Here is a 13,549-nt window from a genome sequence, read left to right as displayed (position 1 = left end):
TCTCATTTAGCCTTTGAAAAGATAAAATGTGAAAGATATAAGCAAAACTGCCATCTTTCTCCATAGACATCTCCTGCTATTTCAAGAATCTTTTGCTTTTATTTTACTTAGTTCTCTGAAGGGGATTTGTTCCCCTTCTCCAGGAACCTGCACTTAAATATACCCTGGTTTTTATCCATCCTCCTCCTCCTCCTCCTCAGTCTGTCAAGCCCATCCGGATGACTATAACCAAATATAGACCTGGATGATTTAAACTGCAATCCTGAAATACATTAGTTAAAAGGTTTCTGCTCTGATGACAAGCCATTGGCAGAAAACTAGGTTCCTAGAATTGGACTAAAAGTTCAGTTTTTCAAAATCTTGTTGGCGAAGGGAGAAATTGGGGCCACAGTCATTTCTGACTTTATTTGCTACTACCTTCTGTTTTGTGGTGGTGTCTTCAACAGTGTTCTGCTTGATAGCCACTGTCTTTTCACCCAAAATTGCCCCTTGAAACACTGTTATGTGATGATGTAACATTTTCAGAGAAGCATTTTAGAAGGGAAACGGTAAATATTGGGATGGGTGAGAAATTTGTTTCAGTTGGTTTTTTACCAGAATTTACCCAATTTGCACCCTGTGACTGAAACGCAGACCCAAATGCAGTATGCAATCTGATTTCTGTACATTTCTAGGTTTCTAAGGTGATTCAGGCAACCCAAAAAACATGTTTGTTAAATGTGCATGGAAAAAATGTGTACATTTAAAAAATGTGCACAAATATTTGTCAACCGGAGAATAATTCTACATTTTAAAATGTGTGCAATCGATGCATACGTTTGGAAACATGTGCATGACAATATGTGCAAAATTTCTTTAAAAAACAACAATCTGATATGGTAGGGTGACTATGTGGAAAGAGGACAGGGCTCCTGTATCTACAACAGTTGTATAGAAAAGGGAATTTTAGTAGGTGCCATTTGTATGCATGCAGCACCTCTTCATTATAACAGTTAAAGCTGCAGGAGCCCTGCCCTCTTGTCTCTCAATATGGGGGAGGTGGAAGAAATTTCTCAGCTGAAGGTTGAATGGCTGGGCTAAGTCTAGAGAAGAGTTTGCCAAGAGATTTTTTTCTTGACATTTTTTTGTAAAGTATTGCAGTCAGCTGTGAGCCTTTACAGCAAGTTCCTGGCCATATTCTGCATCCAAAGTTCCCATGGGGATATTGCACATCTTTCACTTTTCTTTTATATATGAACTGTTCTGAAATGTAGAGCATCTGGGCCACATCTGCAATGCCAGTGAGACCAGTTAGTGTCTCCATGAGGCTTAGAAAAAGTTCTAAAATACTGACTCTTTAAAAACAAGCTGAAATTCTTACCAATTTTATCCATATTCAACGGTGTAACATCAAACAATGCAAAGATGAGATGACTGGCTAAGAGCAATCAAGCAAAATTGAATATTTGTAAGACGTATAAGGGAGAGAACTATAGAGGGAAGGAAATTGTCTTGGAAATCAAGGCAATTCCAGCAGAGAACCAAACAATGTAATGTAAATACTCAAGATATCACTGGAGAGAAAAAGAAATACGAGAGGAAGAAGGCTGATGGGGGGGACGGGGACACACAGGCTTCTACATATGTATGACTATAAAAATGATAGCTCAGGGTAGGACAATAAAGAAGGGTCTGTATAGAAGAAAATTACTGATCTATCAAAGTTAGCATTCACTAGAATTAGGCAGGATCTACACTCCTGCTTTATAATAGTTTATAATGGTTTTGATAACTGTTTAGGCTCAGGACACATTATATATACCATTTTCAAAGTGTTATGTCCTGCTTGGTGTAAATCTGGCCTTAGTCTTACAAGGCAAAATGTTAAGATAACCTCTAAGAACAATAGTGTTTCGCTTGGACCTAAGCAAAGATGTACTTGTTTCAAGTACAGAGATGTGGAACCTAGAATGATTCATTGTCCCCCATGGAAATTATTATGAATGAAAGGGGCAGGATCTACACTACTGCTTTAAAATGGTTTGTAACAATGTACCATGTACATTGATGGTGCTATATAAATAAATAAATAAATAATAATAATAATAATAATAATAATAATAACAACAGCAGTGACAAGTGTTGGGGGCCTAGGACACACTCCATATACAATTTGAAAAACGTTTTCAAAGTGTCATATCCTAGGGTGATCATATGAAAAGGAGGGCAGGGCTCCTGTATGTTTAACAGTTGCATAGAAAAGGGAATTTCAGCAGGTGTTATTTGTATATATGGAGAACCTGGTGAAATTCCCTCTTCATCACAACAGTTAAAGCTGCAGGAGCTATACTAGAGTGACCAGATTTAAAAGAGCGCAGCGCACCTGCAGCTTTAACTGTTGTGATGAAGAGGGTGTTTCACCAGGTTATCCATATATACAAATGACAACTGCTGAAATTTCTTTTTCAATACAACTGTTAAAGATACAGGAGCCCTGTCCTCCTTTTCCTTTGGTCACCCTACATATCCTGCTTGGTAGATCTGGCCAGGATCATCTTTTGTACAACCCTCTGCATCTTGTGATTGTGAAAGTCCAGCAATGTGGCCTTCCTCTTTAGCCTTTTTTTTTTTACCTTTAGTTTAATGTGGTGTTGCCATCACCAGGATGGTACGAGACAGGTTATACTGTTATTCATAGTTTTTACGGTGTTCAGGAATTAAACAATGTGTTACAGAAATATTCTTTTTCTTAATTTCTCTACATCACACATATGGGTTCTGTGCCTGCACAGAGTCCCCGTTGGAACTCTCTAAAGCCAAGATGTTTAGATAGGATACCTGCACTACACCTCCTGTGCATGACCTAAGAGTGGAACTCCCACCTTTCTCTCGAAGTTTCTCTTCAACTGCTGCTGCCTCAGCAGCATTGAGAACTCTCTCTAGTAGCTGGGTTTTCTTCTACCTATTTCTTTGATTCTAAGACACACTTTTCCCCCCATATAAACATCTCTAAAAATGGGGTGCATCTTAGAATTGCGGGTGTTCCTTAGGTTGTTTTTTTCTGTTGGTGGTACTGAAATTAGTGTGCGTCTTACAATCGATGGTGTCTTACAATCGAAGAAATACGGGTACTTTTAATTTTAATTTTAATTCTATGCTTATTATTCTTTTGTTAAGTTTTCCCCAATAGCTGAAGAGAGCTTCGGCTATTGGGCGATATAAAAATGTAATAAATAAATAAATAAAAATTCCTTCTTCAGATTTATTTTTCGTCATGTGCGGTGCAGCTTCCTTCACTGGTGGGCACAGATATTGCATTTTTTTTTCCTCGTTTGGTCTGGGCAAGTCTCACATTTTAGAGCCATGCATACATTGTCAAGGCTTTACAAAACAGTCCAGATGAAATAGCTCCTTGCACCTTCGCACATGGCTTTGTGATTGTGCCTTAGAGGCAGCAGCCTCAGTAAAGCGATCAGAATCAACTTTACTTTTGATTTGCTCTAAACTGCCGCTTAGGATGACCCTGGTGACCTCATCAGCCTCAGTACCATCGGAATTGGATTTGAGCCGATTGTCCGTTCCAACTATCCCTTCAGCCTGTTGGTTTTAGCACTTGCTGGTACAAGCGGTTCATCCTAGTGCTTCAGTGTTGAATGTTTCACCACTCCTTTTGTTTTGGGTTTGCTGTGATGCACTAGATAAACTGAGGAGAAAAACAGGACCTCTGCCCTTAGAGCATGCACAGTATGGTATACTGCAGACTTCTTGTCTTAACTTCTCAGCTCTAGAAACCAGGCCTGCCCAGGAGGGGCAGAGTCAAAGGGGGCAATTTGCCCCAGGCCCCATCCCAGCAGGGATGGGGGCTGACAAGTATTTGGTATGTGGGTGTGTATGTGACAGTCCCCCTTGAAAATCCCATCGCCCTGGCCAACCAGATTCCTCTGGGTGACCCTGCTAAAAGTTCCAACAAAGCCTCTCTTCGGATTCAGAACCCATATATGTGATTGCACAGATGACCACTCAAGAACTATAGTTACAGGTAAGCAACCTGTTGTGTTAGAATGAGCCATGGGCTCTTTACACACACATCCTGTCTTCCAACAACAGCATCACACCGGTAATAAAACCAGAATTTGTACTTACTTTAACACACCCCTGATATTTTTTGTATCTGTTCTTGAAATAAATAGCCCTGGAGAACTATAGGACAACTGTACTTACTGCAACACACGCTTCCCTTCACTTAATTTAAAGGCTTGTTTCATATACTTTGTGATCCAGATATGCGGTTTCTGGTATCTATTTGATTTTCTACTCATGGAGGATTGTTTCCCTGGTCAATATAGGATCAGTCCCAAAAATGCCCACTTAGTGATTAGCTGACAGTTGCAAAGTTGCTTCTCCCTCCCACCCGCCCCCATATGCTGAGTCTTCAGTTAGGTGATACTGACATTGCTCTCTTGGCTCCCACTCCAAAAAGCTCCCCAAAGTTCAAAAGGCTTTTGAAATTAAAATGCTTCCTTGAAGTTCAAAACCATAGGATAGATAGAGCCCTCACTTCTATAAGAATTGATCAGACTTGCTTCTTTACTTATAACAGGTGGAAAATGGCCTATAGAAATGAATAGCACCGAACAGTTCTTTTGTGGGGGAATCTATCCATTGATTTTAGTTCCCTCTGGGGGCCTTGCTAGACCAGGCCTTAGCGCGCCTTCCAACCCGGTTTCCCTGCTGTGCGTCCAGATGACGCACAGGGGAATCCGGCGGCAGGCCGCAGTGAGGCCTGGTCTAGCGCACCATAAGCAAAGTTGCTTATGGTGCGCTTTTTCCCCAGCTCCGGCCTCAGGCCGGGGCTGGGGGAAGTGTGGAGACTTCCGCAGCTTTTTGCGGCTCCTCGCTTATGAGGAGCTGCGAAAAGCCGCGGACCGGCCTGGCACAGCGCTTGTATGAGCGCTGTGCCCATCGGCCCGGGGGCAGGGGGGAAAGAGAGGGGAGGGGGGAGGATGGCAGGGTGGGTGGCAAGGGGGGGCGGGTGACAGAGGGAGCACCGTGCGCCGCCGCCGCCGCTCCCAAGCAGGCGAGCGGCGGCGGCGGCGCGCAGTGCTCCCTCTGTTACCCGCCCCCCCTTGCCACCCACCCTGCCATCCTCCCCCCTGGTTTTTTTTTTAAAAAACCTTACTGTCTCCGGAGTCTTCAGGCCAAACGCGGCCCCTTTAAACAAAAAACAAAAAACAAAAATGGCGGACGCCGCAGGGCTTCCGTCCTCCCTGCGGCTCCGCCGTCTGGAAGTGTGGAGGAGGCGCGCTAACATTAGCGCGCCTCAGCCCCGCCTCCCTGCCGGCGTAAGCCGGCACGTCTAGCAAAGCCCTCAGTCAACGTTATTCTGCCCACGTAAATACTAATGACAGATGTCCAGTGCAGGAAGCTTCACAGGATGGACATATCAAAGAACCCAGACTAGGAATGTATCCACATGTTCATTTTGGATTACAAAAGTCACCAGGGCAGTTTTCATATGACAAACTACTCTTGTGAAAACTCTTCCGTATGGTTATGAGTCCATGGTCTCTGAAAGTTGCTCATTTTGAAGGGGAAAGTAGTAACAACAACAAGTTGAGTTTTGCACTTGAACTCAGGAGAACTGGATGCTATTCCCTATTTGGTTGTGAGAATAAATTCCCCCACAAAAGAACTGTTCGGTGCTATGCATTTCTATAGGCCATTTTCCACATGGCTTGGGACCGCAATACCTGATGGAACGCCTCTCCCGGCATGAACCTACCCGTACACTGCGCTCAACATCTAAGGTCCTCCTCCAGGTGAAGCTCGGAGGATGGCAACAAGGGAGAGGGCCTTTTCGGTGGTGGCTCCCCGACTGTGGAATGATCTCCCCGATGAGGCTCGCCTGGCGCCAACATTGTTATCTTTTAGGCGCCAGGTCAAGACTTTCCTCTTCTCCCAGGCATTTAACACCATTTAACAACGCTAAGTTTGTTTTTTAAGGACCCCCAGAACTGTTGTTTTTTAAATGGATACTGTTGTTTTTACACTATTGTTCTTATGTTTTAAATTTTGCATACTTTTAATGTTTACTGTTTTTAACTTTTGTAAACTGCCCAGAGAGCTTCAGTTATGGGGCGATATATAAATGTAACAAATAAATAAATAAATATAAATAAATAAATAAAACAGAGAGAAGGCCTTGGGTTCCTTCCAAGAGGAAAAAAGGTGGGATATAATTGTAATAACAACAACAGCAACTTGCTTTGTGCCTTTCTACCTGAAACATGGCCACTTGAATCTTCCACAAAGATCATTTGCATTTGGATCCATTAGAACAGGCTATTTCCTATTTGAAAAGACTGTGAAGACATCTTTGAATACTTATTTATTCATTCAGATAATGTTTGACTTTCCTTTCCAACTAAAAGTGTCAAGGTGACATATCTAAAATTAGAGTGGCCACTTGCACATCATCAAAGAAGAGGAAATACATCATCATCTGCCACCCACTCAAAAGAGGGCAAACGAAGACACAGATTTACATAAAATATGCACAATTTGTATAAAATATGTACCATCTAATTTATATCTGTAGATACAAATTTTCAAATAATTACTAGAATTTGAATAGAAACATTATACATTTCACGATAGTGGGGAGGACTAACCAGGTGACCTTTGTGCCTGCTCACTGTTGATGAGTAACATCAAAGCCCATGCTCTTCCTTCTAATGGTTCTTTATTTTTGAACCAGACTTGGAGTGTCATCAGATGCATTTCCCTACCGTCGCTTTGCCTCCTGCTCCTGTCCCACAATAGGGATGAACAGCGTCCTCTTCCTTCACACAGGGAAGACAGAGGAAGCAAGCATCACACTATTTGTCCTGCACACAGTCAAAAGAATTGGATTTTCCAGGGCTATTTTTTGTGTGTGATGGAAAAATGAGCAGAAGGAGTGGGAGGCATGCCGGAGGGGGGTGGCATCCTGAATAAGGCCCACGAAAATTATTGAGTGGCCAGTAATGAGCGTGTGGTAAAACGCTCATCTGCTGATGCTCTTGGACTGGACAAGCCCTTTAACACTTCCAAACTGAGCGTTGTACTGCATCATATAAGCTACATAGCTGTCCTATATAAAAGGAATGAAATCATAATTAAAAGCATACTGTTTGGTGGAACATATGCAGATATTTTAAATAGTTCTTTTATGTTGTAGATTTTGTAATTTTTGTGAACCACCCAGAGAGCTTCGGCTATTGGGCGGTATAGAAATGTAATAAATAAATAAATAAATAAAATATCTCGCCCCTAGAAAGCCATCTTGAATTGGCCTCAGCTGGGTCTGCCACACCCACATCCAACCTCTGAACTCACAGAAGAGTGGCAATGGCCTAATCCATACCTGCAGGCCTTCCACAGAATCTGTAGACAATCACCTTCGATACACCCAAAATGTCACCAATCTTGTATGCAGCTGAACAGAAGAAAGAATAATTCATTAAATTTATTATGTTAAGAAAATCGTAGCAGATAACTGAGTATCATTTCATTGTATGCATAGTCAGAAAATGAAAAAAAGTTTACTTTATTATTTCCATTCCCCCTCCTACCTTTTCTTTTCTTTTTCTCGCTCTTGTTTAGTTGTTTTTGGCCAGTTCGTATTTTTCCAGACGTCTCTCCATGATGTGGTTGAAGTATATGATGGCCCAACTCAACAATCATCTTTATTATCTTCTCTCTCAGGATCTCACTCAGGTATCTCAAAATAGAACTGTCATTATTTATTGGAAAATATTTATAACAGATACTCTGGTGGATAGATGGTTGATTTTGAAAGTGTGAGAGATGGGTGAAAATCCCAAATCGATCTTCTTCCCCTGCATACTGGGGCTCCAATAACAATCCCTCCCCCAATTAATAGAATCATAGAATAGTAGAGTTGGAAGGGGCCTATAAGGCCATCAAGGCTCGATGCAGGAATCCACCCTTTAATTAATATCAATTAAAGGAAAACCGAAGATGTAGCCACAAGGTATGCATTCAGTATAATTTACGGTTTGTGATTCTTTAAATTTAGTTAGTAAGAGAAATTTGACAAAAAATAGTGTTGGATCCAAAGGGATCCTAACTTGAGCGAAAAACACATGCCCTAGTACCAGGGGAGGTGATGTCCATCAATTTTTTATTTATTTTATCTGCAGTTCACATTTTCACATTCCACACTATTCCTAAATCTGCCCACAGAAGCCGAGTCCCACTCCAACTTTGTTAGATCCAAGACATAACCTATGGTTTGCATCTAGAACAATCCTTACCTGAGTTCCACTTGTGCTGAAAGAAATGAGGCAGAGGCGATCCTCATAATTTCTTCTTGTTCCTATTGCTTATGTGCCTCCCGAAAAGCTGCCCTGGAGACCTCATATGGCTCTGGAGGATTTCCAGAGCAGTATGAGAGGTGCTATAGTAAGCTGCAAGAGGCAGGGGCAAATCAGCAAATATCTACCACTGGATCCTTGTGCCTCCCATGAACAGAAGGATCCTGTTGTCTAAATGTGACCCCCACAGTCGTCCCCAGAAGAAATGGAGCAGCATGAAAAATTGGAAGGCTTGGGCTAGTTATTTTATTATTATTTATTTATTTATTTGTGTGTCCCCCAACACAATTCAACATGGAGGGGAGTGAACGGCTGTGGTGTAGATGGCAAAGGAGGCCATTAGATGAAAGCAGCACCACAATGGGCAGGAAGGAGAAGCAGGAAATGAGCGTCAGGTGCTAAGAGTTTGGCTCCAGTCGGTTTCCAGCCTGCACAGACCCAGGGCTGGAGGGGAAAGCTGGTTGTGTATCTTTTCTTTGAAATCCCTTCGTAAGAGGGGTGAGGATGGGAAGTAATAGTTGTTTGTGCTGCTAGGGTTGAAGAGGGTCAGTGGTTGGGGTGCTGTAATGTAAAGTAGAACCTTAGTTCCCTTTCACCTCTAGTCTTCAGGAGAGAGTAGGTCTTACTAAAATATAGCACCCCACCCTCTGCATGTGCAACGCTGTGAAGAAGGGCCTGTCCCTTCCCGGAAGTTGGGGATTCTTTCCAAAGAAAAGTCAACCAACAAGCTGACCTGCCTCCCAGCTAGTGTGAGGGGATATGCCAAAAAGATAATGTCTTCCTCCCTGCCTTCTTCAATAATAGGAATTTACAGTACGTATAATAGCTCAATTTTCTAAAAAAAAAAGTACACGAAATTTGTTTTAGCAGCACACAAATAATCATTTCATCAGAGCTTCAATAGACTGTTGTAGCAAAAACACAAATTGTGAGGTTCAGATTTTGTTTTTATCTCACCTTGATGATTAATACATTCATTGCGGCAAAAGCTTTTTGTGGCTCACTTTCTCAGATGCACTATAACTAGTATTTTAGGGCTACTGGCAAAAATTAGTTTCTGAGATTTTTCTTTTTCTTTTTCTTGAGTAGGAGAATCTCTTCCCTTGAGCTCAGGGAACCAAATTACTATCCGATTTACTTCAGTTGGACCTGTAACAGCTAAAGGATTTCATTTTGTGTATCAAGGTATGAGACACAAGTGCCTCAAACATGCTTCAGATAATTCTGTGTGCTAATCTCTCATCTTTTTTTCTGCTTTCATAGTTTAAGAACTTTCCTTTAAAAAAATTTGTTCAAACTTGTATTTAACCCAGCAGAGATTAAAAAGTGTCAAATATAGATAGTGAAAGAACCATCTGGCTGTTCATATGTCATATTTCCATATGCCTATATATTTTGAATCCTTCAGCTTGTTATTTGCACTTATTAAGAAGACATAACTATACATACATTTAAAAGCAAATATTTAGAAAGCCTAAGAAGGATTCCAAACTTGTAGGAGGAAAAAGAATACAATTACAAATCGTAAAAAAGAAAGAAAAGAAACCTTTTCTCCATTTTAGTTATAATCTGGTCTACTACTGTTCAGTTTATCTTTCTGCTCAAATATATATTTCTGTATCAAGATGAATATAGACAGTATTATATTGAGCTGTATCAGTAATCTTGCAATTAATTATTAAGACATTTCATTTGATTTACGTTATTTACCTCTTTTAAGGATCAGACACATAAAATGATTGCATGCCAACATTTGCTACTATAATTCAGTCTTTTGATAAGATCTGAATATCAATCTGATAAGCAAAGCATATATTCATAAAATCATAGTCAACAAATTTTGATATCAGCCCATAACAGCAATATGAATTGATGTCAGTATATTAGTTGAATAAATCATTGCAATCCAAATGTAATTTGCAAAGGGTACTAACTCTGCTATCTAATCAGAAACCTAATTTATTTTAAATTTTAGAAGCTTGGACCACTGATATGGAATCATGATAAAGACATTTATTTAGGAACTGCATCAATATTCTTAAGTGATAATGTATATTTAAAGCCATTTTAAAATTTTGTACAGACGAAAATGACGTTTCTCCACCATGACTCGGTACACACCATTTCTTCTGTTTTTCTAGCGGTTCCAAGAACAAGTTCAACACAGTGTAGTTCGGTGCCTGAACCACGCTTTGGAAAAAGGATTGGAAATGAGTTTGCAGTTGGTTCATTGGTTCTTTTTGAGTGTAATCCAGGCTACATACTCTATGGATCAATAGCAATTAGATGTGACACAGTGCCCAATGCATTGGCACAGTGGAATGATTCCCTTCCTACATGCGTTGGTGAGTAGTTAAAGCTATATTTTTTGAAGGGATCTAGTTATTGTCTAATGAAGTATTATGAAGTCTGAAACCAGTGTTGAATCATTTCTTCCTGTACTGCAGGCAGCATGTGTGTCTTTATGAGTTTCTGTTCTGCACAGAATTTTATTGCATAAGGATTTTTGCTTATCAGAGGGAAAAATCCATTATTTTGTCTTTCATTTTATCTAATACATTTGGGGCAATATCATTTATACAGAGTCATTGGTATAAACGCACTAAACCCACAGGGTTTTGAAGACCTCTTCTAGCAGATTTCCAGTGAACATTTCACTATTCCTTTAAGGCTGCAGTCTTATACCTGAGAGTAAGTTCCATTGAACTCTGTGGAGCTTACTTCTGCATACACATTTACTGGATTGACTGCAAAATAGCCTGTTCAGCTCACCAATTGTGTATCTTTTTGTTAAATCTTTCCTAATAACATTCTACGTGTTATCACTACTTTTAACAATATTTTTGAATAGCTATTGTTCTCACAATCTTTTTTTTCCAGATAAAATGCCCTATTCATTCATCCCTTTTATAATTTTTATACCCCAGCATAAAGGCCTACCCAGTTGAATTTTAAGATGACTTTTTTAAAAAATAATGTGCTGTTTTTAATAATGTATTAGTTTTAAATGTTTTAATTAGTTATATGTATTTTATGGTGTTTGCATTTGTGTTGTACCCCACCTCGATCCAGAGGGAGAGGTGGGTAACAAATAAATAAATATATTATTATTATTATTATTATTATTATTACCGTAATATCATTCTTTGTGATCAATTAGTATCCCTCAATTCTATGTTTCAGAATTGCTAGCAAACAATTTTGGTTACATCAATTTTATATTTGACCATTTAGCTTTTTTACTTCCTCAGATGAGTAATATGCTCTGCATATTTGCCTAAATTTTGCTCTTACCCTTGAAGGTATTTGTGGTTCCATGATTTAATGTCATATCTATACAACTGGGATGGATCCAGACTGAGGCCAGATATGAACCTTGTGTCAAGTTATTACGATCCCATCATAGTAACACTAAATCCATCTTGCGCATTTATACCTCATAGGACACACAATGACATTTGCTGTGATATTTTGGATAATGTGGAATATAAAAACAGGAAATAATGCCATGAAAGTGGTGCATGGAAGGTGTAATGTACTCCAACAATCATCAGTGTACTTCAATACTGTTATAAAGCAATAGTGTAGATATAGCCTAAATTAGTCAGTGACTAACAAGCCCCATTGATTTCAACTGAACTGAAGTGTGACTAATGTAGATGGGACAGAACCCATTGCAAGAATGTCCTCTACTCCTTCACCAAATGTGTTAATTCAATAAAAAAAAACTAAGAAATATCACCCCGCTTCATGTGCCAGTCAATACCTTCCCCAGTTAGCATATTCCATATTTCATGCTAACAACATATTTTGTGCCTGCTTGATAATTCATTCAGCACACACAAGTTTCTTACTTCCAAGAATTTGTGGACATAATATCAAATTTTATGACATTTCCATTTTGTTCTCCTTATCTGCTGAAAATCCTGTTGATGTTGTCGCATGGCATTGCAAGGCACTGTGTATATGTGTGCACGTGTACACACATATATGTGTGTATGTGTACTCATGCACACCATCCCGCTAACCTCTGCAAATCTCTGCCATATCTGTGGCTCAGGTTCTATCCAGCTCCACTGCTGTGCTCATTCCAGAAACACTGTTGAGTCTGGGAGGCAGGAGCACTTTTACATCCTAGAACCAGAATCCCTTTATTCTGTGCTGAGCATTGTTGCACTGTGACTGCTTTGACTGATTGAAGCCATATTTCAAATCTCTTGTGTTCTCTTTGCTCAGATAAAACTGTATTGATAACAGCATGAATTATATCTTATTATTATTATTATTATTATTATTATTATTATTATTATTTCATTTCAATATCGCCCACAGCCAAAGCTCTCTGGGCAGTTTACAACAATTGATAAAAATACAAAATACAATCGATACAATTTTTTATCAACAATTGTTTTCTTTAAAAAAAAAACCCAAACTTGAATTGTTTTAGTCTTCCATGCTGCAGTTTGATTAGAAAGTTGTAAAAAGACAGTATTCAGCTGACTTTCCCACCCTTTCCTGACCATGGAACATTTGGAAATATTTGTTTGCTTTGGTTTTCGCATTGACAAGACTTAACTGGCTCCCCAACTCCAAATATTGCTGTGCAATTTATAAATGTAAAAAAGAGAGAGAGGAGAAAATCTGATGGTTTCTTGGCCCAAGTCAAAGGGCTGGTTTTAATCTTTAAAACCCTTCACAGCTTGGGTGTATGTCAAGGTTCCTACAGGTACTTGTGCCTTGATAATCATTGGCTGGGGTACTTCTCTGAATGCCATCCAATGAGGTAGTGTGGGTTGCTATGAGAAATTGTGCTATTACAGCATTGCCCTATGATCAAGAAATGCTCTCCCCAGAGTTGCCCACCTGGTGCCTGATTTAATGCAATGTAGGCCAATGGTCCTGATTTGAGTGGGGCTGTGAATCTGCTCTGAGTTTTAGTGAGACGTCTAGAGGAGCTATCCAAGGTGCCCAACCCTCATTTTGAGGATTGGGTTCAGCACCTTGGGCAACTCCTTTAGAGTTCTCGCTGGTTCTGACTGAAACTCAGAGATGATTCACAGCCCAACTGAAATTGGAGCCACCAGTCTTTGCTGCTTTAATGACTTCAATCTACTTCTTTACGCAGGAGACACCTAAAAAAGGATATTATAGAGCTGGAAAAAGTGAAGAAAAGGGCAACTAAAATGATTAAG

The 13,549-nt window shown here is 39.9% G+C and overlaps 1 protein-coding gene across 1 annotated transcript in view; it reads left to right on the top strand.

Moving 5' to 3' along the window:
• The window catches only part of CSMD3 (CUB and Sushi multiple domains 3), a 787,235-nt gene that overhangs the window by 610,318 nt on the left and 163,368 nt on the right, over positions 1 to 13,549 (top strand). Inside the window, exons 32-34 of the mRNA XM_063131067.1 lie at positions 7,624 to 7,737; positions 9,447 to 9,542; positions 10,499 to 10,702. Of these exons, the coding sequence (XP_062987137.1) occupies positions 7,624 to 7,737; positions 9,447 to 9,542; positions 10,499 to 10,702 (414 nt within the window). The remainder of the gene's footprint in view (positions 1 to 7,623; positions 7,738 to 9,446; positions 9,543 to 10,498; positions 10,703 to 13,549) is intronic.

This window comes from Elgaria multicarinata, chromosome 7 (genome assembly GCF_023053635.1).
Source record: "Elgaria multicarinata webbii isolate HBS135686 ecotype San Diego chromosome 7, rElgMul1.1.pri, whole genome shotgun sequence".
Taxonomy (NCBI): Eukaryota; Metazoa; Chordata; class Lepidosauria; order Squamata; family Anguidae; genus Elgaria; species Elgaria multicarinata.
The sequence above is the reverse complement of the archived record's forward strand: the minus strand, read 5'-3'. Positions and strand labels throughout refer to the sequence as shown.